This window comes from Ceratotherium simum, chromosome 7, assembly GCF_057802395.1.
Source record: "Ceratotherium simum simum isolate JZ-2026a chromosome 7, ASM5780239v1, whole genome shotgun sequence".
Taxonomy (NCBI): domain Eukaryota; kingdom Metazoa; phylum Chordata; class Mammalia; order Perissodactyla; family Rhinocerotidae; genus Ceratotherium; species Ceratotherium simum.
The window spans coordinates 261,338-287,108 of NC_141906.1; the positions used below are offsets into that span (position 1 = coordinate 261,338).

At 36.0% G+C, this 25,771-nt stretch overlaps 1 protein-coding gene across 1 annotated transcript in view; it reads left to right on the forward strand.

Moving 5' to 3' along the window:
- Nucleotides 1-25,771, forward strand: part of CCDC73 (coiled-coil domain containing 73) — a 133,823-nt gene that overhangs the window by 41,914 nt on the left and 66,138 nt on the right. The window contains exon 6 of the mRNA XM_004418672.3: nucleotides 20,370-20,408. Within this exon, the coding sequence (XP_004418729.1) occupies nucleotides 20,370-20,408 (39 nt within the window). The remainder of the gene's footprint in view (nucleotides 1-20,369; nucleotides 20,409-25,771) is intronic.

Sequence of the window (25,771 nt, forward strand, 5' to 3'; positions counted from 1 at the left end):
CTTTAGTCTGATTAAGATAGTATAAGGGTTCCCCTTTCTCCACATCCTCACCAACTCTTGTTGTCTCTTCTGTTTTTGATCATAGCCATTCTAATAGATGTGAGGAGATACCTCCTTTGGGGTTTGGTTTGCGTTTCTCTGATGATTAGTGATGGTGAGCACATTTTTATATACCTATTGGCCATTAGTATGTCTTTTGAGAAATGGCTGTTCAGGTCCTCAGCCCATTTTTTTAGTTGGATTATTTGTTTTTTTACTGTTGAGTGTATGAGTTTCTCATATATTTTGGATATTAACCATTAATCAGATAGATGGTTTGTGAATCTTTCTCCCATTCTGTAGGTTGCCTTTTCACTCTGTTGAGTATTTCCTTTGCTGTGCAGAAGCTTTTTAGTTTTATGTAATCCCATTTGTCTATTTTTGGTTTTGTTGCCTGTGCTTTTGGTGTTATATCCAAAAAAATCATTGCTTAGACTAATGTCAAGATGCTCTTTCCCTGTGTTTTTCTTTGAGTAGTTTTATGGTTTCAGGTGTTTTTATTTAAGTCTTTAATCCATTTTGAGTTGATTTTTGTATGTGGTATGAGATTTTGTATGTGGTGTGAGATAAGGGTCCAGTTTCATTCTTCTGCATGTGGCTATCCAGTTTTTCCAACACTATTTATTGTAGATTATCCTTTCTGCATTATTTATTCTTGGCACCCTTGTCGAAGATCAGTTGGCCATAGATGCACGGATTTATTTCTGGGCTGTCTATTCTGTTCCATTGGCCAATATGTCTGTTTTTATGCTGGTACCATACTGTTTTGATTACTGTAGCTTTGAAATATATTTTGAAATTGGGAAGCATGATATCTCCAGCTTGGTTCATCTTCCTCAAGATTGCTTTGGCTATTCAGGGTCTTTTTTGGTTCCACATGAATTTTAGGATTACTTTTTCTATTTCTGTAGAGATTGACATTGTGATTTTGATAGGGATTGCACTGAATCTATAGATTACTTTGGGTAATATGGACATTTAAACAACATTAATTCTTCCATCCATGAACACAGGATGTCTTTCCATTTATCTGTGTCTTTTTAAATTTTCTTCATCAATGTTTTATAATATTCACTGTACAAATCTTTTACCACTTTGGTTACATTTGTTCCTAAATGTTTTATTCTTTTCATTGCTATCATTAATGGGATTGTTTTCTTAATTTCCTTTTTGGATAGTTTGTGTATAGAAATGTGGCTGATTTTTATATGTTGATTTTGTATCCTGCAACTTTACTGAGTTCATTTATTAGTTCTAATAGTTTTTTTGTTGAATCTTTAGAGTTTTCTGCATATCTGATCATGTCATCTTCAAACAAAGATAATTTTACTTTTTTCTTTCTGATTTGGATGGCTTTTATTTCTTTTTCTTGTCTAATTGCTCTGGCTAGGACTTCCAGTACTGTGTTGAATAGAAGTGGTGAGAATGGGCACCCTTGCGTTATACTGGATTGATTATGATATTCGTTGTGAGCTTTTTGTATATGGCCTGTATTGTGTTGAGGTAAGTTCCTTGTATACGTATTTTGTTGAGAGTTTTTATCATGAATGGATGTTGAATTTTGTCAAATGCTTTTTCCATTGAGATGAACATATGGTTTTTTTCTTTCATTCTTTTAATGTGGTGTATCACATTGATTGATTTGCACCATCCTTGGACCAAGGATTCTTGGACCATCCTTGCAGCCCGGGGATAAATCCCACTTGGTTATGGTGTATGATCCTTTTAATGTGCTGTTAAATTCCATTTGCTAGAATTTTATTGAGGATTTTTGCATTTATGTTCATCAGGGATATTGGCCTGTAGTTTTTTTCTTGTGGTGTCTTTGTCTGGCTTTGGTATCAGACTGATGCTGGCCTCATAAAATGAGTTTGGAAGTGTTCCCTCTTCTGTATTTTGGAAGAATTTAAGAAGGATTGATATTAATTCTTCTTTGAATGTTTGGTAAAATTCATCCATGAAGCCATCTGGTCCTGGGCTTTTCTTTGTTGGGAGGTTTTAGATTACTGATTCAATCTCCTTATTTATTATTGGTATGATCAGGCTTTCTATTTCATCTTTTTTCAGTTTTGGTAGGTTGTATATTTCTAGGAATTTATCCATTTCCTTTAGGTTATCCAATTTGTTGGCATATAATTGTTCATAATAGTCTCATATGATCCTTTTTATTTCTGAATTTGTTGGTGTATAATTGTTCATAATAGTCTCTTATGGTCCTTTTTATTCCTGATACATCCATTGTAATGTCTCCTTTTCATTTCTGATTTTATTTATTTGGATCTTCTCTCTTTTTCTTAGTCTAGCTAAGGGTTTGTTGATTTTGTTTATCCTTCCAAAAAACCCACTTGTAATTTTGTTGATTTTTTTTCCCATTGTTTTTCTATTCACTATTTGATTTTTTTCTATTCTAATCATTATTATTTTCTTCCTTCTGCTGATTTTGGACTTAGTTTTTTTTTTTTTTTGGTGAGGAAGATTAGCCCTGGGCTAACATCTGTTGCCAATCTTCCTCTTTTTGCTGAGGAAGATTGGCCCTGGGCTAACATCCATGCCCATCTTCCTCTACTTTATACATGGGATGCCTGCCACAGCATGGCTTGATAAGCAGTGCATAGGTCCGTGCCCAGGATCTGAACCTGTGAACCCTGGGCCATCAGAGCAGGGTGCATGAACTTAACCACTACGCTACTGGGCTGGCCTGGATTTTGGACTTAGTTTGTTCCTCTTTTTCTAGTTCTTTGAGATGTAAAGTTAGGTTGTTTATTTGAGATATTTCTTTTTTTCAATGTAGGCACTTATCACTATAAAATTCCCTGTTAGTACTGCTTTTGGTACATCCCATTAGTTTTGGTCTGTTGTGTTATCATTTTCATTTGTCTTGAGAGACTTTTTTTTTTAAATTAATTTCCCAGTTGTTTTTTCCTTTTTTTAAAAGAATTTTATTTATTTATTTTGAGGAAGATTGGCCCTGAGATAACATCTGTTGCCAGTCTTCCTCCTTTTTTCCTTTTTTTCCCCAAAGCCCCAGTAGATAGTTGTATGTCATAGTTGTACATCCTTCTAGTTGCTGTATGTGGGACGCCACCTCAGCATGGCTTGATAAGCACTGCGTAGGTCCATGCCCAGGATCTGAACCGGTGAACCCTGGGCTGCTGAAGTGGAGTGCGCAAACTTAACCACTACGCCACCGGGCTGGCCCCTTGAGATACTTTTTAAATTCTCTTCTTTTTGACACAATAATTGTTCAAGTGTGTGTTGTTGTTTAGTTTCCACATATTTGTTAATTTTCCTGTTTTTGTTTTTTTACTCTTATTGACTTCTAGTTTCACTCCACCATGGTCAGAAAAGATACTTGGAATGATTTCTGTCTTAAGTTTGGTAAGACTTTTTTTGTGACCTAACATATGATTTATCCTGGAGAATGTTCCATGTTTGCTTGAGAACAATGCGTATTCTTCTGTTGGTTGAGAAGTTCTGTATGTGTCTTTTAGGTTCCTTTGATCTATAGTGATGTTCAAGTCAGCTCTTTGTTTATTGATTTTCTTTCTGGATGTTCTGCCTGTTATTGAGAGTACAGTATTGAAGTCTCCTACTATTATTGTATTTCTGTCAATTTTTCCCTTCAGATCTGTGGATATTTGCTTTAGATATTTAGGTGTTCAGATGTTGGGTGCATATATATTATAATTGTTATATCTTCCTGTTTAATTGACTCTTTAACATTATATAACAACCTTCTTTGTCTCTAGAGATAGTTTTGATTTAAAGTCTATTTTGTCTGATATAAGTATAACCACCCCGCTTTCTTTTGGTTACTGTTTGGTATATCTTTTCCATCCCTTTACTTTCAGCCTATGTATGTCCTTAAATCTAAAGTCAGTTTCTCGTAAATAGTATATCACAGTATTTTGTTTTTTTATCCATTTAGCCACTCTGTGCCTTTTGATTGGAGAGTTTAATCCATTTACAGTTAAAGTAATTATTGATAGGTGTGGAATTACTATTGTCATTTTGTTAATTGTTTTCTGTCTCTTTTACAGTTGTTTTGTACATCTCTTCCTCTCTTGTTGTCTTCCTTTGTTATTTGATGTTTTTTGTAGTGATTTTCTTTGATTCTTTTCTCTTTATCTTTTGTGTATCTCTTATAGGTTTTTATCTTTATTGTTATCTCAAGTCTTGCATAAAGTATCTTGTAGTTATGTCTATTTTAAGTTGATAACTTCAGTTGCATACAAAAGCAGTACACTTTTACTACCCCCTACCTTGTGATAATTATCCATTAATAAATTTTTGTCTTTTAACTTATTTTATATTAGGGTTAAAAGTAATTTATGCACTACCATTATAGTCTTACATTATTCTCTATTTATTCATATGTTTACCTTTGCCAGTGAGAATTGCTTTCATATGCTTTTGCATTGCTGTCTGGCATATTTTTGTTTCAATTTGAAGAACTTCCTTAAGTATTTCTTATAGGGCAATTCAAGTGGTGACTGACTCCCTCAGCTTTTGTCTGGGAAAGACTTTATCTCTCCTTCATTTTTTAAATGATAGTTTTCTGGGTATAGTATTCTTCGTTGGCAGTTGTTTTTCTTTTAGTACTTTGAATGTGTCATCCCCCTCTCTCCTGGCCTGCAAGGTTTCTGCTGAGAAATTGCAAATAACCTTGTAGGGGTTCCCTTATATGTGACAAGTTGCTTTTCTCTTGCTACTGTCCAAATTCTCTCTTTGTCCTTTTATCCTGTTTGGGGTCCTTTGAGCCTTGTGAATGTGGATGTCCATTTCCAACCCAACATTTGTGATGTTTTCAGCCATTATTTCTTTAAGTCTTCCCTTTTCTCTCTTTTTTTTTTTAATTTTTTGTTTATTGCAGTAACATTGGTTTATAACATTGTAAAAATTTCAGGTGTACATCATTGTACTTCTATTTCTGCATGGACTACATCATGTTCACCACCAAAATACTAATTACAACCCATCACCACACACATGTGCCAAATTATCCCTTTCACCCTCCTCCCTCCCCCCTTCCCCTCTGGTAACCACCAATCCACTCTCTGTCCCTATGTGTTTGTTTATTGTTGTTATTATCTACTACTTAATGAAGGAAATCATACGGTATTTGACCTTCTCCCTCTGACTTATTTCACTTTGCATTATACCCTCAATGTCCATCCATGTTGTCACAAATGGCTGGATTTCATCGTTTCTTATGGCTGAGTAGTATTCCATTGTGTATATATACCACAGCTTCTTTATCCATTCGTCCCTTGATGGGCACTTAGGTTGCTTCCAAGTCTTGGCTATTGTGAATAACGCTGCAATGAACACAGGGGTGCATGTACCTTTGCAAATTGGTGTTTTCAAGTTCTTTGGATAAATACCCAGCAGTGGAATAGCTGGATCATATGGTAGTTCTATCCTTGATTTTTTGAGGAATCTCCATACTGTTTTCCATAGTGGCTGCACCAGTTTGCACTCCCACCAGCAGTGTATGAGAGTTCACTTCTCTCCACATCCTCTCCAACACATGTTGTTTCCTGTCTTGTTAATTATAGCCATTCTGACGGGCGTGAGGTGATACCTCATTGTAGTTTTGATTTGCATTTCCCTGATAGTTAGGGATTTTGAACATCTTTTCATGTGTCTGTTGGCCATCTGTATATCTTCTTTGGAGAAATGTCTGTTCAGGTCTTTTGCCCATTTTTTAATTGGGTTGGTAGTTTTTTTGTTGTTGAGATGCATGAGTTCTTTATATATTTTGGAGATTAAGCCCTTATCAGATGTATGGTTTGCAAATATCTTCTTCCAATTGTTAGGTTGTCTTTTCGTTTTGTTGATGGTTTCCTTTGCTGCGCAGAAGCTTTTTAGTTTGATGTAGTCCCATTTGTTTATTTTTTCTATTGTTTCTCTTGCCCGGTCAGATGTGGTGTTTGAAAAGATGTTGCTAAGACCGATGTGGAAGAGTGAACTGCCTATGTTTTCTTCTAGAAGTTTCATAGTTTCAGGTCTTACATTCAAGTCTTTAATCCATTTGGAGTTAATTTTTGTGCATGGTGTAAGGTAAGGGTCTACTTTCATTTTTTTGCATGTGGCTGTCCAGTTTTCCCAACACCATTTGTTGAAGAGACTTTCTTTTCCCCATTGTATGTTCTTGGCTCCTTTGTCAAAGATTAGCTGTCCATAGATGTGTGGGTTTATTTCTGGGCTTTCGATTCTATTCCATTGATCTGTGTGTCTGTTTTTGTGCCAGTACCATGCTGTTGTGGTTACTATAGCTTTGTAGTATATTTTGAAATCAGGGAGTGTGATACCTCCAGCTTTGTTCTTTTTTCTCAGGATTCCTTTAGCTATTCGGGGTCTTTTGTTATTCCATATAAATTTTAGGATTCTTTGTTCTATTTCTGTGAAAAATGTTGTTGGAACTTTGATAGGGATTGCATTGAATCTATAGATGGCTTTAGGAAGTATGGCCATCTTAACTATGTTAATTCTTCCAATCCAAGAGCACGGAATATCTTTCCATTTCTTTGTGTCGTCTTCAATTTCTTTCAGAAATGTTTTATAGTTTTCGGTGTACAGATCTTTCACCTCTTTGGTTAAGTTTATACCTAGGTATTTTATTCTTTTTTTTGCAATTGTAAATGGGATGGTATTCTTAATTTCTCTTTCTGCTACTTCGTTGTTAGTGTACAGAAATGCAACTGATTTTTGTATGTTGATTTTGTATCCTGCAACTTTACCATATTCGTTTATTACTTCTAAAAGTTTTCTGGTGGATTCTTTAGGGTTTTCTATATATAAAATCATGTCATCTGCAAATAGTGACAGTTTCACTTCTTCCTTTCCAATTTGGATCCCTTTTATTTCTTTCTCTTGCCTGATTGCTCTGGCTAGGACTTCCAGTACTATGTTAAATAGGAGTGGTGACAGTGGGCATCCCTGTCTGGTTCCTGTTCTTAGAGGGATAGCTTTCAGTTTTTCACCATTGAGGATGATATTAGCTGTGGGTTTGTCGTATATGGTCTTTATTATGTTGAGGTACTTTCCTTCTATACCCATTTTATTCAGAGTTTTTATCATAAATGGATGCTGTATCTTGTCAAATGCTTTCTCTGCATCTATTGAGATGATCATGTGATTTTTGTTCTTCATTTTATTAATGTGGTGTATTACGTTGATTGATTTGCGAATGTTAAACCATCCCTGCATACCTGGAATAAATCCCACTTGATCATGGTGTATAATCTTTTTAACATATTGTTGTATGTGATTTGCTAGTATTTTGTTGAAGATTTTCGCATCGATGTTCATCAGTGATATTGGCCTGTAATTTTCTTTCTTTGTGTTGTCCTTGTCTGGTTTTGGTATCAGGGTAATGTCAGCTTCGTAGAATGAGTTAGGGAGCTTCCCCCCCTCCTCAATTTTTTGGAAGAGTTTGAGAAGGATAGGTATTAAGTCTTCTTTGAATGTTTGGTAGAATTCACCAGGGAAGCCGTCTGGTCCTGGACTTTTATTTTTGGGGAGGTTTTTGATTACTGTTTCGATCTCCTTACTGGTGATTTGTCTATTCAAATTCTCTACTTCTTCTTGATCCAGTTTTGGAAGGTTGTATGATTCTAAGAATTTATCCATTTCTTCCAGATTGTCGAATTGGTTGGCATATAGCTTTTCATAGTATTCTCTTATAATATTTGTATTTCTGAGGTGTCTGTTGTAACCTCTCCTCTTTCATTTCTGATTTTACTTATTTGTGCCTTCTCTCTTTTTTCTTGGTGAGTCTAGCTAAAGGTTTGTCAATTTTGTTGATCTTTTCAAAGAACCAGCTCTTGGTTTTATTAATTTTTTCTATTGTTTTTTTGGTATCTATTTCATTTATTTCTGCTCTGATTTTTATTATTTCCCTTCTTCTACTGATTTTGGGCTTTGTTTGTTCTTCTTTTTCTAGTTCCTTTAGGTGCATTGTTAGATTCTTTATTTGAGATTTTTCTTGTTTGTTGAGATAGGCCTGTATCGCTGTAAACTTCCCTCTTAAAACCGCTTTTGCTGTATCCCATAAATTCTGGCATGTCGTATTTTCATTTTCATTTGTCTCCCGGTATTTTTTTTATTTCTTCTTTGATTTCTTCGTTGACCCAGTCGTTGTTCAGTAGCATTTTGTTTAATCTCCACGTATTTGTGGTTTTTCTGATTTTCTTCCTATAGTTGATTTCTAGTTTCATACCGTTGTGGTCAGAAAAGATGCTTGGTATTATTTCAGTCTTCTTAAATTTATGGAGACTTGTTTTGTGGCCTAATATGTGATCAATCCTGGAGAATGTTCCATGTGCATTTGAAAAGAACGTGTATTCTTCGGTTTTTGGATGGAATGCTCTGTATATATCTACTAAGTCCATCTGTTCTAATGTGTCGTTTAAGGCCAATGTTTCCTTATTGATCTTCTGTTTGGATGATCTATCCGTTGGTGTAAGTGGAGTGTTAAAGTCCCCTACTATTATTGTGTTACTGTCTATTTCTGTTTTTATGTCTGTTAATAATTGCTTTATATATTTAGGTGCACCTACATTGGGTGCGTAGATATTTACAAGTGTTATATCCTCTTGTTGGATTGTTCCCTTGATCATTATGTAATGCCCTTCTTTGTCTCTTTTTACAGTTTTTGTTTTAAAGTCTATTTTGTCTTATATGAGTACTGCTACCCCTGCTTTCTTTTCATTGCCATTTGCGTGGAGTATCTTTTTCCATCCCTTCACTTTCAGTTTGTGAGTGTCTTTAGGTCTGAAGTGTGTCTCTTGTATGCAGCATATATATGGGTCTTGTTTTTTTATCCAGTCAGCCACCCTATGCCTTTTACTTGGAGCATTTAGTCCATTGACGTTTAAAGTAACTATTGATAAGTATGTACTTACTGCCATTTTTTAACTTTTTTTTTTTTCTCAGTGTTTTAGTAGTCCTTCTGTGTTCCTTACTTCTTCTATACAGAATTGATGGTCACTTTAGTTTGACCTCTGTCTGAAAGCTGTACTCTTTAACTCCCCTCCTCCCTCCTTTTATGTTTTTGATATCATATCTAACCTCTTTTTTGTGCATTTGTATCCATTTCCCTCTTATCATGGAAATAGATAATTTTTCCTATTTGTGGTCTTCTCTTTTCCCCTTAAATCAGTCCCTTTAACATTTCTTGTAGCACTGGTTTCCTGGTGACAAACTCCTTTAATTTTTACTTATCTGGGAAAATTTTGATCTCTCCTTCCATTTTGAATGATAACCTTGCTGGGTAGAGTATTCTTGGCTGTAAGTTTTTTCCTTTTAGCACTTTAAATGTATCGTGCCATTCTCTTCTAACCTGTAACGTTTCTGCTGAGAAGTCAGCTGATAGCCTTATGGGGTTTCCTTTGTATGTAACTTGACATTCTCTTGCGGCTTTTAGGATTCTCTCTTTATCTTTAATTCTGGACATTTTGATTATGATGTGTCTTGGTGTGGGCCTCTTTGGGTTTATCTTGTTTGGGGCTCTCTGTGATTCCTGTACCTGGATGTCTGTTTCCTTCCTTAGGTTAGGGAAGTTTTCATCTATTATTTCTTGAAATAGATTCTCTGCCCCCTTGTCTGGCTCTTCTCCTTCCAGGACACCTATAACACGGATGTTAGTGCGCTTGATGTTGTCCCAGAGGTCCCTTAGACTGTCCTCACTCTTTTTAATTCTTTTCTCTTTTACCTGTTCACCTTGGGTAATTTCTTCTAGTCTTTCTTCCAGCTCACAGATCCATTCTTCTGTATCCTCTACTCTGCTTTTGAGTCCCTCTAATGAATTTTTCATTTCCAGTATTGTATTCGTCATTTCTGATTGGTTCTTTTTTATATCTTCCATTTCTTTGTTGACATTCTCACTGAGTTCATCTATTCTTCTCCCCAGATCAGTGAGCATCCTTAACACTCTTAGTTTGAACTCTCTGTTGGGTAGGTTGCTCATTTCTGTTTCACTTAGTTCCTTTTCTGGGGTTTTGTCCTGTTCCCTTACTTGGAATGTATTCTTTTGCCTCCTCATTTTGCCTCTTTCCCTGTGCTTGTGTCTATGTATTAGGTAGGTCAGCTACGTCTCCTGCTCTTGGATAGGTGACCTTATGTAAGTGATGCCTTAGGAGGCTTCCAGTGTGCTTCCCTCAGTTCTCAATGTTCCAGGGGTGGCCCCTATGTGGGCTACATGTGTCCTTCTATTGTGGCCTGTTAGCTCTCCCTATAGGCGCCCAGGGAGGTTGAGTTATGCTCCTGGCCAGCTGTTGTAATGCTCAGCTGCTTGTAGTTGTTGTGGGCCCTTCAGTCTCTTTATCATGTGTGGGGAGCCCCAGCACAGTTGGCTGTAAGCTCTAATACCACATTTATGTTGCAGTATTTCTTTTAACTGAGTAGGCCCCCAGCGTGGCAGGTTGTTAGGCTCAGGGCCTTACAATTGCTGTAAGCCTCTAGCCTAATAGGTCTCTTGTCAGCTCTCTGAGGATTGCAGCTGGGTGGGGCTGGTCTCAGGCACAGGAGCACCCAATTGTTTCAGGCTTTGGAAGGTGGGGCAAACCTTCTATGTGGGTCTTTGAGAAGCACAAGTCTTTTGCAGCTGACAAGCCCTGTTGCCCACAGGTCCACACACACAGTCAACACAGTCCTGCCCCGTGTGAGTGCCCCGACCTCCCCAAGCGGACCCAGTCTCTCCACCACGGGAGCCCCACACACTCCGCCACCGCCTCACTCTCTCCACCCACTCCTTGTGCACACCCTGCCCCGCTCAAGTCGGCTCAGTTGCCAGGCTGCAGAGAATCCAGTCACCAATCTATGCAGGCCCAGAAGTTGCCTGAGGGCTTGTTGTTGGGTGGGGCCAGTCTCTAGGGTGGGCTGCCTGCCCTGGCTGAGCTGGATTAAATGGGTGCTCTAGCGGGTGGGGCAGACCCTTTTCTAGCAGGCCTCAGGGAGAACTCCAATGGCGTCTGTGTCAGCACGCTCACACCAGGCCACAACAATGGCTGCCGCCAATGTCCCAGTCCCTGGAGAGGTCTCACCCCTCACCGAGATGCACTCAGGGCCTATTAGGTGAGTCTCTTGTCACCAAAGCACTGTGCACCTTTCTTTCTGGTGATTTTAGGATGCTTTCTGGAACGGGTGAGTTTGTGCGTGGGCCCTTTAAGAGCCAGTTTTAGTTTCTTTGTGAACCGGGTTTTCTGGGGGTGCTCCCCAATGCTTTAGTAGCAGGCAAAGTCAGATATTATGCCGCTGGTGTCGATTGTGCTGGGTCCACAAAATGCCCACAGCGGGGGCGCTCCCCGGCTCAGGACCCCGCGCCTCCAGGGAGGGTGCGTACCTGTGAGCTGCTCCCGGCGGCCGTGAAGCTGGCGGCTTGTGAAGGCGGCGTTTTTCCTCTCCGGAAGGGAGTCTCTGCCTCTTCTACCCCAGTTAGGATTGTCCGTTGTTGCAGGAGTTCCTCTTATCCAGTTTTCAGTTCTGTCTCAGGGGTAATTTTTCCACGAGTAGTTGTAAATTGGCTGTGTCCACGGGAGGAGGTGAGTTCAGAGTCTGCCTACGCCGCCATCTTGACTCCGCCCCTGCCCTTTATCTTGACTCCTCTGGGACTCCCATAATGCTTATATTGATTCTTGTGATGGTGTTCTATAAATCTTGTAGGCTTTCTTCACCCTCTTTTGTTCTTTCTTCCTTTTTCTTCTCTGATTGGATTATTTCCAATGATCTGTCTTTGAGTTTACTGGTTCTTTGTTCTATTTGATTCAATGTGCTGTTCAGGCTCTCTGTTGCATTTTTTTATTTCATTCATTGTATTCTTCAGCTCTAGAATTTCTTTTTGGTTCTTTTCTTGTGATTTCTATCTCTTTATTGAGATTCTCGTTTTATTCATGCATTGCTTTCCTGATTTCATTGAGTTTTGTATCTGTGTTCTCTTGTAGTTTGCTGAGCTTCTTTAAAGCAATTATTTTGAATTGTGTGTCAGGTAGTTCATAGATCTCCATTTCTTTGGGGTCAATTACTGGAAATTATAATGTTCCTTTGTGGTGTCATGTTCCCTTGATTTTTCTTGTTCCTTGTAGACTTGTGTTGGTGTTTGCATATTTGAAGGAACAGTGACTTCTTCACCTACTGGTGGGTGCGAGAATGCCAGCTATGGGGGCAATGTGTGGTGGCACCAGGTGTGGCACTGGGTCTAGCAGCTCTGGGTCAGTGGGGGGAGTGGTGGCACCTCTGGCTTCAAGGAGGGGCACAGCAGCATGGACTCCAGGCAGCTCTGTCAGCTGGGGTCAATGTAGGCATTAGCAAAGACTATGAGGGTCCTTGGCAGTTAGGGCTGCTGGTGTCCACAGTAGTGGTGAGGGCTGCTGGGATCCTTGGTGGCAAAGGCTGCTGGTGTCTTCCTGCTCTCCTTTTCTCTCATTTGGGGGGAGTTGTGGCTGAAGGCATCCTTTCTGGTGCCGAGCTATGTGAGCATAGAGGATGGGATGACACAGGTAAAATGCTTCCTACACTTTTTTATTTGGTCATTCTTGTTTTATGTGCTCTACTGGGTTGCTGCAGCTTCTTAATTGTACTCCAAGGCTCTTCCAGAGCTATTTTCATTCCTAGGTCGTGGTTAAATAGCGTGTGTGTGTGAGGGGAGAAGGGCTGAGACCTCCTACTCTGCTATCTTTCTGATCACTCCCATGAATTCTTTATATTTCTTGGAAATAAGCCCTATTTATTTGTGTTCTGAGCTTCAAGTAGTTTTTTCAGTTTGTCATTTGTACTTTGATTCTGTTTGTTTTAGTTTTTTGCTTAATTTTTTTTGCTATGAATTATTTATTTTTCTTTTATAGCTTTTGGAGTTTGTCATGGTTAGAAAGCCATTCACCAATCCAAAGTTATAAAAGGATTTGCCCTTGTTTTCTTTTATTACTTCTGTGTACTCAAATTTTACGTTAGATCTTTGATCATTTGAAGTTTATCTTTGTAACACAGTATGAGCTAGGAATCTAAGTCTATATTTTTCCAGATTGTTATCCAATTCTTAACACTATTTAGATTCTTCTCACTTGAGATATTAGGCACTTTTTATTTTGGATTTCTTTTGTTACTTTGATGTAACAAAGTAAATAAAAATTAAGTACAACAAAATGTCAATGAGTAGCAAGAAGAATGTTTTCAATAAAAAGAAGGGAATGGATTCCATGCCTCAGACTGAATGAATATGGGGCTGGAAGATATTAGTGATATAGTAAAGAATCCTTGTATCTTGTTTCAACAAAAAAAAGTAGAAAGTGATTAGAAACTCCAGGGAAAATAGATGACTGTATAACTAAGGCATAAAGCAAATTCAATTGGGGATGGTTTTGAGCAATTGATGGAGTATAAGAAGAGAGATGATATTTAGGTCTTGACCCTAATAAAATCATCCTTCATGTAGCACATTGAACCTATAGAGAAGGAAATGTATTGTTAGCATACTGTTAGGCTCTGCATTAAACAATATCTATATTGATTGTAATAACGTAAACACCATTGTCTTCCATTTTTTAGAATTAACCTATAGACAAAGCATGGAATACTTAATTATGGTTACAGAACAAAACTTAAATATTACTAACTTTGTTGATGAAAAAGTGAAGGTGTGGTAAGATGAAGTTGATGCTGATATCCAGAAATATTCTCTGAAGTTGATAGAACAAGAAATAGAGGTTCAAGTCTATTATTTCAAGTTTATATAGCTATATAGTTTAGTGATTCTTATCATACCTCAGATATCCAGTTTGGTATACTTTTGATGATCCTAGTTAGGTATACTTTTTTCTTTTTATTTAGAGAAATTAAGACATTTGTTCTTGCAATTGAGTAAACAGAAATTACCATTGTAGCTATTGTAGAAGACATTAATTGTTTTTCTCACAGTGTCTTGAACTAGGCATAACGTATCTCTCGTTTTGCCTAATTTATTATTTCTTGATAAATCTTGAAAAAGTATTACTTTTTTTCTACTAAAATGTCAGTAAAGAAATATTTCAATTTTGTTATGTGCTTTTTTTTTTTTAGCATTCCTTCTTAAATTGTTTCATTTGATATCATTCATGCATGTTTAATTATCTGGATAATATAGTGAGTGTTGTCAAAGCAAAGAAAGTTCCTTCATCTAGCTGACCCTCTGTGCAAGGTCTGTACAGATTTGTTTTATCTCATTCAACCTGTGACGTGGTACAAGTGATGTATGGGTTACCTCATGGTGTACTTATGGTACATGTACAGTGTAGAGCAATGAAGATACTTATGATGTTTTCCCCTCAAGTTAAAGAAACTTAAATAAGTTCCTGTTCAATTATGGATCTGATATAAATCCACTAGGCACAGGAAGTTTGCAGCCTTGTAACTATCATGTAACAACCTCCCTCCCTCCTTTATTTAGAAAGTTACTTCTCTTTCTTCTTTTTCCTTTTGTAAGGTTACACCTACTATGTGCCAGGAATAAGAAATCAGATAACGCCTTTTCTTAAAGAGCATCTGGACAAGGGACTCTACTTATTGAGTTCCAAAACAAACAGAAACAAAACCACCATACACCGAAAACTCAATTATTTTTGCTTTAATCGATTCTTTGAATGTGTTTCATTTCTATTTAAACATGGTACCTTGTTACTTGATTTCAAAGGGATTGGTTTAGAGCAGGGCAACCTGCCTATATCTAAGTTATCTGACAAATTAAACTTTGTTTATGTAAACAGTATGCCTAGAGAGCTAAATAAAGAAACTTTGCTGATTGTCCTGTAGATTTTAAGTAAATTGTTTCTGTCTATAAATGACATAATGACATGATTACATGGTAAGACACTTTGTCTTCTGGAGTCTCAGTTTTCCTTAAGGTAAAATGAGGAAATCGAAATACATCAGCATTTCCCAAACAAGACCATTTTGTGAGGTAATAGCATATCTACATTCCCTACTCTGGGTATTAGGAGTAAGGAAATTTGGAAGAGGTCTTCATTCACCCTCCCAGAAGAGGCATGAATAATAGAGCATAGATAGAAGTTGCTAAAAACTGGATTGGGGGTAACGGGATAAATGACCTCTAAAATTTTCAGCTCTAAAGCTCTATGATGTCATGTTATTTCACTAAATTTTAGACTTACTGAATTTATCAATTAAGATATTAATTTCTCAACAGAACTGAAGACATATTTAATACATAATGTGTTATTTCTACTGTTAAAACCTAATTTTGTTAGGCCTTACCACAGTGACAAAAGGGAACTAAATTCCTGGAGCTTTGAGAGTGAACATTTATCCATCAGGAATTCCTAGACATTTGGGTAATTTTGTAGTTTGGAGAATCGTAAACTTATAGAGATGTTGGAAATACAATACAAAGAACTTATTTTTCCTGAATGATCTAAGAGTAATATACCAGTCTAGTGCCCTGTCACCCCAAATACTGTAGTGTATCTTTGCTATAATCAGGGACATTGTCCTACAAAACCATCAAAATCAGTAAGTTAACACTGATACATAACTATAATCTAATCCTCATACCTGATTCGGGTTTCACCACTTTCCCTAATCAATTCTTTTATACTGGAAGAATCCAGCTTACAATCTTATGTTGCTTTTAGTTGTCATATCTCTTTAATCTCTTTCAATCTTGAAAAGTTCCCCAGTCTTTTTCGTGATTTTATGATTTTGAAACTCTTGAAGATTACAGACCAGTTATTTTGTAAATATCCCTCAATTTCTGTTTGTGTGATGTTTCCTCGTGATTAAAGTTAGTTTATGTATCTTTGGCAGGAATACTACAGAGATAATACCTTGTTCCCCTATAATTGAATCCTATCAGATAGTTCATGATTTGAGTTTGTCTCATTATTGGTGATGTTCACTTTGATCATTTGATTAAGGGAGTATCTGACAAGTTTCTTCATTAGAAAGTTACTCTTGGGGGCCGGCCCCATGGCTTAGCGGTTAAGTGCGCATGCTCCGCCACTGGCGGCCTGGGTTCGGATCCTGAGTACGCACTGATGCACCGCTTGTTGGGCCATGCTGAGGCGGCGTCCCACATACAGCAACTAGCAGGATATGCAACTATAACATACAACTATCTACTAGGGCTTTGGGGAGAAAAGGGAAAAAAAAAAGGAGGAGGATTGGCAATAGATGTTAGCTCAGAGCTGGTCTTCCTCAGCAAAAAGAGGAGGATTGGCATGGATGTTAGCTCAGGGCTGATCTTGCTCACAAAAAAAAAAAAAAAAGTTACTCTTTTCTCCTATTTTGTAGGGAGGTGCTTTGAAATTATGTAAATATTCTGTTTCTCACCAAACTTTTAGTGTATTCATTTATTTATTTATATCAATATAGACTCATAGTTTCTTATTCATTGGATTAAAATGTGACTATCATTATTTATTTTGATGCTTTACTTATCCTTTGTTTGATCAGTGGGAGTACATTCAAGCTGAATTTTGAGTCTTTTGGACATATCTTCATCATTCTGTCAGCACTTTCCTGCTTTCAGATAAAAACAAAATGTGCCAGGATCACCTAGTAGTTTACCTGACCTTGCTTGCCCTGAAGCAAACCATTTCTCCATGTTGCCCCGGGACCTTTTAGTGGAAAATGGTGTGTAGAAGCCAAGATCTGGGCACTGTTACACTCATTACTGTTGAGGTATCATTGCTCTCAGACCCTCTCAGTGGACAGAGCTAGGGAATATATGTATGTATTTATATACACACACATATATATATACACACATTTATAATTATGTTTATTTCTCTATGTATATCAAAACCATGAATTTACATTACCTCCAGTTCCGGTCCAAAACCACAAAATTAATTTTAGTTTATTTCCGTCTGTATTTCTACATTTCTTTCCTCTTAACAGTGAGAAATATGACCCTCTTTATCCTTAATATACTTACTTATTTGATAAATTACCCTGTATATATTCAGTCCGCTATTCTGCTGCACCTTCCTTCCCAGTAGGTGTGCCCTCCTTTCCCAGCTTGGACTCTGACACCTTGAGCTGGGTTGCCCCTTTCTCAGGGTTGCCCCCCTCACCCTACTCAGCTTCTAACTCCTGCAGTAGATTGCAGGAGATCCTCTCTTCCACATTTGGGCCTGATACCCTGATTTGGAGTGCTGCTGCCGTGACCCCTTTACCCCTTCCCCAAGGACACCTGGGGACTTAGGACTGAATTGTTCAGGAAAGGGTAGGGGTTAAATGTTTTCAACATAGTATTTTGAGGGACTTGATTCCCTAGTAACAAAAATACAATTAATGGAAAATAAGATTTGCTCTAAAGAAACGTGCTTTACAGTCAATTTTTCATATAATTTTCCATAAAGTGAGGAATAACTATAATAGGAAAACATCTGTACTTTATCCTTGAAATTGCCCTCTGTAGTTAATACATTAATCAGTGTCACTATAGTTTTGTTCCTGTATTAGATGCCTATATCTGATATTATAAACCAATTTTGTTATTTTAGAATTAAAAAAAATCATTATATATAGCATCCATAAAAAGATTCCACGTCAATCTAGTTATATTGCTTTCAAATTCAACTTACGTGTCATAGGAATGCAGCTACATGGTAGTTTTTTAAGTTGGGTAGGGCACTAGAGGTGTTGATAAAATATAGCTGTGAATCATGATTCAGAAAGAATAAAATGCAGAGGTGTTAATGTCTGAAGAACAGTGACCTGAAAGGATTTGGTAAATTTGCTCAGATGTTTTGTTCTATTCAGGCCCTTAACAGGTTGGACGAGGCCCACCCACACTGGGGAGGGCAATCTTCTGTACTGTGTCCAGTGCTTCAAATGCTGATCTTATCCAGAAGCACCCTCACAGACACACCCAGAAATAGTTTAATCTGGGCACCCCTTGGCCCAGTCAAGTTGACACATAAAATTAACCATCACAGTAGCAGGTAATAATAAATTCAGGATTAGAGTGCAAGTCTTCTGAATTGTGTCTTTTTTTCCTCTTATTTTTCTAGATGACCTCTACCCTTGTATTTCTCTTTTGTCTCTATGCCTTAAAAAATACTCTGATCTCATCCAGTTACATGTCTTTAAAATGGGATCTATGTGCAGAGGACTTCCAAATGTATATTTCCAACCCCATATCCAGCCTAGATTGACTCTTGGATGTCTAAAAGACATCTCAAACTTGACATGTTCAAAACCAGGTTCCCAAAATCTTCCCCTCCTGAAAACTAACTTCTTTTCCTTTTTTTTTCCCTCATTAATTACAACTCCCCTTTTTCTGTTGCAAATTTTTTCAGCTTTCCCCTCAGATAGGTCCAGAATCTGACCACCTCTCACTACATCCATTATTAACACCCCTCTTTCATCATCCTCTTTAATCAGGATTATTGTGGTAGTTTATTAAGGGGTTTTCAGGCTTCCACCTCTGTGCCTCTTAACAGTGTTAACATAGCAGTCAGGCTATGTCACATTTGTCCTTGGAACTCTTCAATGGCTTCCTGTCTCATTCAGTGTAAAACCTGAATCTACATCATGCATTGCAAGACCTATGATGATATGGCCCTCCGCCCTCGTTCTTCTCCTACTCTTCTCTGAACTTATCTTTTGCAATTCTTCCCCTTGCTCACTCCCTTCTAACCACATTGGCTTCCATGCTGTCCTGTGAAACACATCGTTTTTCTCCCTTAGGGCCTTTGCACTTGCTGGAAGACTCTTCCTCACTTCTGTCAAGTCTTTACTCAAAAATTGCTCTCTCAGAAAGAACTTTCCTAGCCATCCTATGTAATCCCCTTCCCTGATTTATTTTTTTTTTTTACTGCTTATCAATATCTAATAGACCACATATTTTAAGTTACTTATATTGCCTATTATCTACATTCCCCAGAATTTAAGATGGACTGGATTTTTTTGGTCCAATATTGTACCGCCAGTGTCTATATCAGTGCTTTAGTTATAGTAAGCATTCAATATTTGTTGAAGAAATGAATCACACATAACCCATTCTACCAAAATGAAATACAATTATCTGTATGCTATTCAAGGCAGTGTGCTAAAAAATTTATTTCATAGGAAATGTGAAGTAATTATTATATTTTTGCTTAAAATTTAACAAGTATAAGGAGAGTTTAAGAAGATGAGCACTCATACATGGCTGATTGGAGTTTAACTTGGTTGAACGCTCTGATTATGTAATAATTGTTAAAAGTCTATAAAAATGAACAAATCTGGGGCCAGCCCAGTGGCGCAAGTGGTTAAGTGTGCACGCTCCGCTGTGGCGGCCCGGGGTTTGCCGGTTCGGATCCCGGGCGCGTACCAACGCACCGCTTGTCAAGCCATGCTGTGGCAGTGTCCCATATAAAGTAGAGGAAGATGGGCGTAGATGTTAGCCCAGAGCCAGTCTTCCTCAGCAAAAAAAAAAGAGGAGGATTGGCTGATGTTAGCTCAGGGCCGATCTTCCTCACAACCAAAAAAAATGAACAAATCTTAGGGTTTCTACTTGGGAATTTATCCTGCTAAAATGAATAACTACGGAGTTCTTGGTACAAGCATGTTTATTTCAGAATAGTTTAATAAAACTGAAAAATGGGTAAATCTACAAAAATGAGAGTGATTTGGTAAACTATGGTATAAAGTTAAGCAGTGGAATACTATATAGCCATTAAAAAGTTATGTTGTAAATTAATTTGTCATAGAAAGGTGTTTGTTATTTATTAAGTAAAAATAGTTTACAAAATAGTGCATATATTATTATTCCACTCCCCATTGGCTCTCTTTTAAAGTGTAAATGTATAGAAAAATATCTGACAGTACCCAAGTATTAATGATTGTTATTTCTGGGTTGTGAGATCATTTGTTTAAAATGACTTTTTTCCCCGATACTTACTTGTCTTATCAGATTTTCTTCATGAGTAGTTAGGTGCAAGCTCTCCTAGACTGCTCTTGCTGTCCCTCTTATTTATTTTTCTTCAGTGTCACTCTCTGACTTCTGTCCTTGTTGCTTATGTTTTGTTGTCTGTCTGCCACCACCCCCAGTGGACAGGCAGCTTCTTAAGGTCAGGGACTTTTTCTTCACTGCTGTATCCCAGGATCCTAGGAAAGGCTGGTGTATAGTAGGTGCTTCATAAATATGTGTTGAATAAATGAATGAGTGTGTTGTTCTTGTTACAGGGAAGACAGTTATGGTAAATAACATTTTGGAAAAATGTCACTAGAAAAGAATAGTGCATAGAAGATAAATGTCACATTTTATAGCACACAATTTTAGTATCAAGAGGAATTTATAACAGATAATTAAAGAATTTTAAGGAGATTTTTCTCGTTGTTTTTTCAAGGTTTCTGAATATTCTTTACAGAAGAGAGTGAGTGAAATGGTAAGGAAATTACAAAATATACAGCCACCCCCCAGATTAGTATATAACATGCATAGTATTTTTGTCAATACAAATGTGACGTCTATAGTAAAAAAAAAAAAAAGTTGAAACTGGATGTTAATATCCTCTTTAAAGGACTGAATTACAATTTCAAATATAGCTTAAATGAGTTTATTTCACAAATTTGTTTCCAGATTACATAGTATTTACGTATTATAGAATAAATTGAACACAGTTCCTGAATTATTGGTAGAGGTCTTATATTAAAATGAAACAACAAAGAAATAAGAACAAAAAAACGCTAAAATCTCTTATTTTAATGATATCTTTTCTAGGTGTTTATGCAAACATATAGGTATTAATTATAGCCTGAAAAACTGAAATAATATGAAGTAGCATTTTAATACTACATTTGGGATATGGTACTCATCCTTTATCATTCAACAAGTGTTTGTTGTGCATTCTCTTCTATAGTATATTAAAAATTAATATTTGCATTTTTACTGCATAACATTTTATAGAATATTTACTTTTGATATTCTCTCTATTCCTATTTAATGCAGAAGGATTTTTTTTTTTTCTGTATATTTGATTGAGCAAGTTTCTCCCATATCCACTTAAATCTTCAGAGGGTTTCTTAGGTAGGTTTATGCTATTTCAATCTTCCTTCTTTGGAGCAGACTGTAAGGCAAGTAAAATTAATTTTCTAGTAAAGTTTATTATATATATGAGAAGTAAGAAATGAAAGATCACTCCTTGTAACATTAAATACAAGAACATAAAGGGTTTGCTTCTTAAAATTGTTTTGGTATGTTAGAAAATAAAAGAGCCTTAGAAAGATTGCTAAGCTTGATTGAATAAAAGATGTGAAAATTCTGTTGCTATTCAACTGGAAAGAATAAAGATAATATTGTCAGACTATTTTAAACTACAATTTTAATTAAGAAGCTGAAAAACTAGATCCCGGTTTAGCTTTAAGTACCGTGACATTTGTACTGAAAGTCATCTTCAACGCTACAGTGGTTTTACACAAAATATAGTGAAATTGCATAATGTGCCCACTGACCCGGGAGATAAGGCTACAAGTTAAAGATCAAAGGCAACGTAAAATGTGTTTTGTTTTATTTCACTTTAAAATCGCATCAGCTACTTGCAATCTTAAAAAGAACCATGGAAACATGCAGTATACTTTTGGTAGTTTTTGGTCATTTCTGAGTATTTTGTTATTGTGAACTACAGCCTGTTAAGAACCTACTAAAATGATATTTGAGTTATAGTTACAATTTTTTCTGACAGTCCAAAGGATTAAATCAGTTTGAACTAAAATAATTGTATGTATTGATATGTACATTTAATATTTTGTGCCCATTTTGGCAGAATATTATACGCATTTTAGATAAAAGTTAAAAATAATCTTTTTTTATAAACATGCTTACCTTATTCTTTTTATGTTATTCTTATGTAGTTCAGATGACCTTTTCTTTATTCAAAGTGCTATACAGTATTCAGTAATTCAGTTAATCTTATTTTATTCAACTCAGTACATTATTCTTTTATTTGACTCTGTGGGCAAGACAGGAAATAATGATGGTCACATGTCAAGGTAGGCCTCTGGGGAACAACTGATAAAGCTAGATGTCCTAAAAAATAATTTTAAAAAGTAGTATTAAGAATCTTTTAAAGAAGTTCATGATCTCCTAAAGGTGAGCCCTTAACTACTAGTAAATTTCTGTCTTTTGGGAATTCAGTAAGCTGATTTTCATTTAGAGGAGGTGATATGTCTCTAGATAAATTAATACAGTTATGAATTGAAAGATTCATCTATCTCTAAAAGTACCCAAACCTTCGCTTGAGCAAATGATCACATTGATCATTACCAATAAAAAGAATGCAACAAAACATGTTAAACTATACAATGTCAGATTAACTGTTATTTTGATTTGGTCATTGGTGAAAGTCTTTTCTGTTACTGGATAAGTGGTTACTGGATAGGTGACTGTGTTGTGTAACTGAGTAACTAATAGAGCTTAATGAATGAAGTAAAAACTTATCCAGCCATCTCTTAGTTATATTTTATTTCTTTTTTTGTATATCACTTTCCTCTAAAGAAAAGACTTATAAGAAAGATTTATTTTTCTGTATTAAATTAAAATAAATTTTCAATATTGAAGATTTTGGTACAATTTGGAATTACCACATATTTTCTTTCAGAGTAGAATGTTTTTAAGACTGAAGACTTGTCTGGAAATAATCTTCATGACTATAAATATTAGGTATATAGGTACACACAAAGTATGTGTAACTTTACTTTTTTTAAGTAGTGTATGCCTTATATTTGCAACTAAAAAGGTAAAAATATCTTCAAGATGCTGTAGGTTTTAAAAAAGTGACTTTTATAATCCCATTGATTTATTTTGGGTTCATATTGAAGAAATTGAAAGGTACGTTGCAAAAATAGAAATGAAGAATATATGAAGTTTATTTTGGGGTTTTTATCTTTTCCTCTAAAGTTTACTTATAATGAACTAATTGTTTTAAGGGAAATTACTTGTATCTCCAAAAGTTTTCAAATTAATCTCTGTAAGGAAATAAGGAGGAAGTGAGCAGCTATGCCTTTTATTAGTAAATGTAGTTCTAAAAAGTTATGTGCAAACATTATTTTTAAATTATTCCTATTTTAAATGCCTCAAGAGGATTTTAAGTAAACTTTTAGACGACACACACACAATTATGCTTGTGCTTTCTTTTCTTTCTCTAATCTTTGATTTTCATAGATTAAACTTGTTTAAAATGACTTACACATGTATTTGGAAAGCAGTGAATCCTGCCATTGTTTTCTTGTGGACAGAGTTTTTGCATTTAGTAGTAAAATTGTGTAAAAGAAAAAATAAAACTTGAATCAATTCCCACAGGGAAAAAAGAACAAAACAGTATGTACTTAGCTATTTCTTAGTCATTTCAATGAAATAAACTTTATTTATTATGGTGTAGTATGTAACATTACAGTTTTAATAATAACACCATCAATTTATTTGTATTTATTTGTATTATTCTTAGGTTTCACTCACGCAGGTGTTACCAATCTACTTTTTGTTGTTGCTTCCCAAAGAATTTAAACTATTTGCTGACAGTCATGCAGTTAGTGGCAAACTTGACAATTGGCCTCTTCATCTCATTATCAAAACTAAATCAGGGCAGCCAACTAGGTTCCTGTATGAACAGTCCCATTTGGACCTGTAGGGGCTAATAAGTTATAGGTGCCTATGTGATTTGAAACTCTTTATAGTATTTATCATGGCCATTGAATAGGCTAATGCATTTGAAAATCAGAATTATGTCATGCAAACAAATGAAACTTCATTTTAATTGAATTCAACTTTAGCCTCAAGCAAAGGATGTTGAACTAGAGTATATCACAGATTACTCTAATGTGTGTAGAGCTCTGTATATGTAGAAAATGCCTCTGAAATCACTTTGATCTTTGCTGCATTTTTAGGTATCAGGATCGTTAACCTTTGCAAGCATTGACAGCCTATTTTATTCACAACTTTTTAACTGAAAGGTTAAGGAAGCCTTAAGGAAGTATTAATATGTAGTAGACAATATTCTCATAAAGGATACATAAAAATTGATTTGAAGTAAAAAATTGAAAAATACTTTGAATTGAAAAAATGCCTTTAGACCAATTTTCAGTGAACTTGTATTAGGGTTCTACACATCTGCTGAAAACGAATATAATTCTCTAGAGAATTAAGTGGTATTTTAGAGGAATAAAATATGATTCATTATTGTTCATTGTTTAGTTATTGGTAATAGCAACTACCCAGGTAGGCATAAGATCTCAGGAGTAAGTAAACTTGTCAACTTGTTTGCATTTATAGTTGCTACATGATTAACTCCAGTGACTTAAGTAGTGAATTTGAAAAGCCCATAGAAGTGCATGATAAACTTTGAATTGATATATCATAATCATTACCAATGATATTCTCACTTTGCTTAAAATCATTAAAAAGTGTCTTTTAAAAAGTTATCATCAGATTTGTCTAGATAGTATAGTTAGGTACAACTTAAATTATAGTATGTGTTCTTTATTCATATTAGAGAGGGCTGTTCTTATTCCAAATAAAAATTAATTGTAATTATTGAAGACACTTTTTTCAGGGAATAATAATAACAAAACATTATATTGTACCTATTACATATGAGAGGCTCTGTTCTTAGTGCTTTATATGTGTTAATTCATTTTATCCTCACAACAACCTATGAGAGAGATACTATTATAATCTCCACTTTAAAGACAGGGTAGATAATTTCTCCAAGGTCATACAGCAGAATTGAACATAGGCAGACGACCTTTTGACCACTCTACTATACTGCCTGTACTTTGGTTTTAATCAGTACAAAATGGCTCTGGTTAACTTATGCAAAAGGAAATTTAGTGGAGGCACTCACAATCCATCAGAGAGTGAAGAATAGGTTTGAGAATGAACAGGGACCAGGGTAATTCCAGAGTTTCTGAAGCAGGATGTAGGAACCCAGGACAGAGGTCTCATACCAGTCTGGATAGGATCACCGCTAAACTTCTTTAGTTTTATAGTCTTTTTTGCTCAAGATTCAAATTCCAAGAAGGTAGAAATCAGTTGGTTTATTTTGGGTACGATTGCTCTTCACTTCACTAGGGAAGAATAGGACCCCTGAATTTTAGTTCTACTAGATTGTAATGAGGAAGAAATATTGCAAGTAAATAGTTGAAATTGTGGTACTGTTGGGTGAGGGAAATAGATGCTGGCCAGGCAAATCTAACAAATTTCCACTGTTGGAACTCTATGGGACAACATTTCATTCAGAAAACAGTTACTGAGTGCTAGTCGATGGGCCCACACTGTTCTTTGTTTGTCATTGCTCATAGAAGCTGAAGCACATGGCAAAAATGAATGAAGTTGTGAAACCAATCAATGATTCTGCTAATGCCACGTCGAGATCAAAACGTTTAAAAAATAGTGTTGATTCTATTAACGTAATATTTCTTTTTAAAATTTAAAATCATATCTCTAAGTATAGTAAACAAGCTCCTTTAGCTGAAAGCAGTGAAGGCCCATATTATATTACACGTAGGGTCCAGTTTTTACCCACTATGTTTCCCAGCTTAAGTAGACTTTCTACTATACTACATTGCCTCCCTGCCACTGATACATATTGTCCTCATCATTCCATTTTTTTGATGCAGTGAGAAGGTGCTATATTCATTAAAATTAATCTAAGAAAAATTACCTGAGTTTTGATATGCACATCATAATTATGCCAGCAAATTTAGAGAAAAAAATTTCCTTCCTAAATTATCAAGAGTATTGCTTTAATAGTCC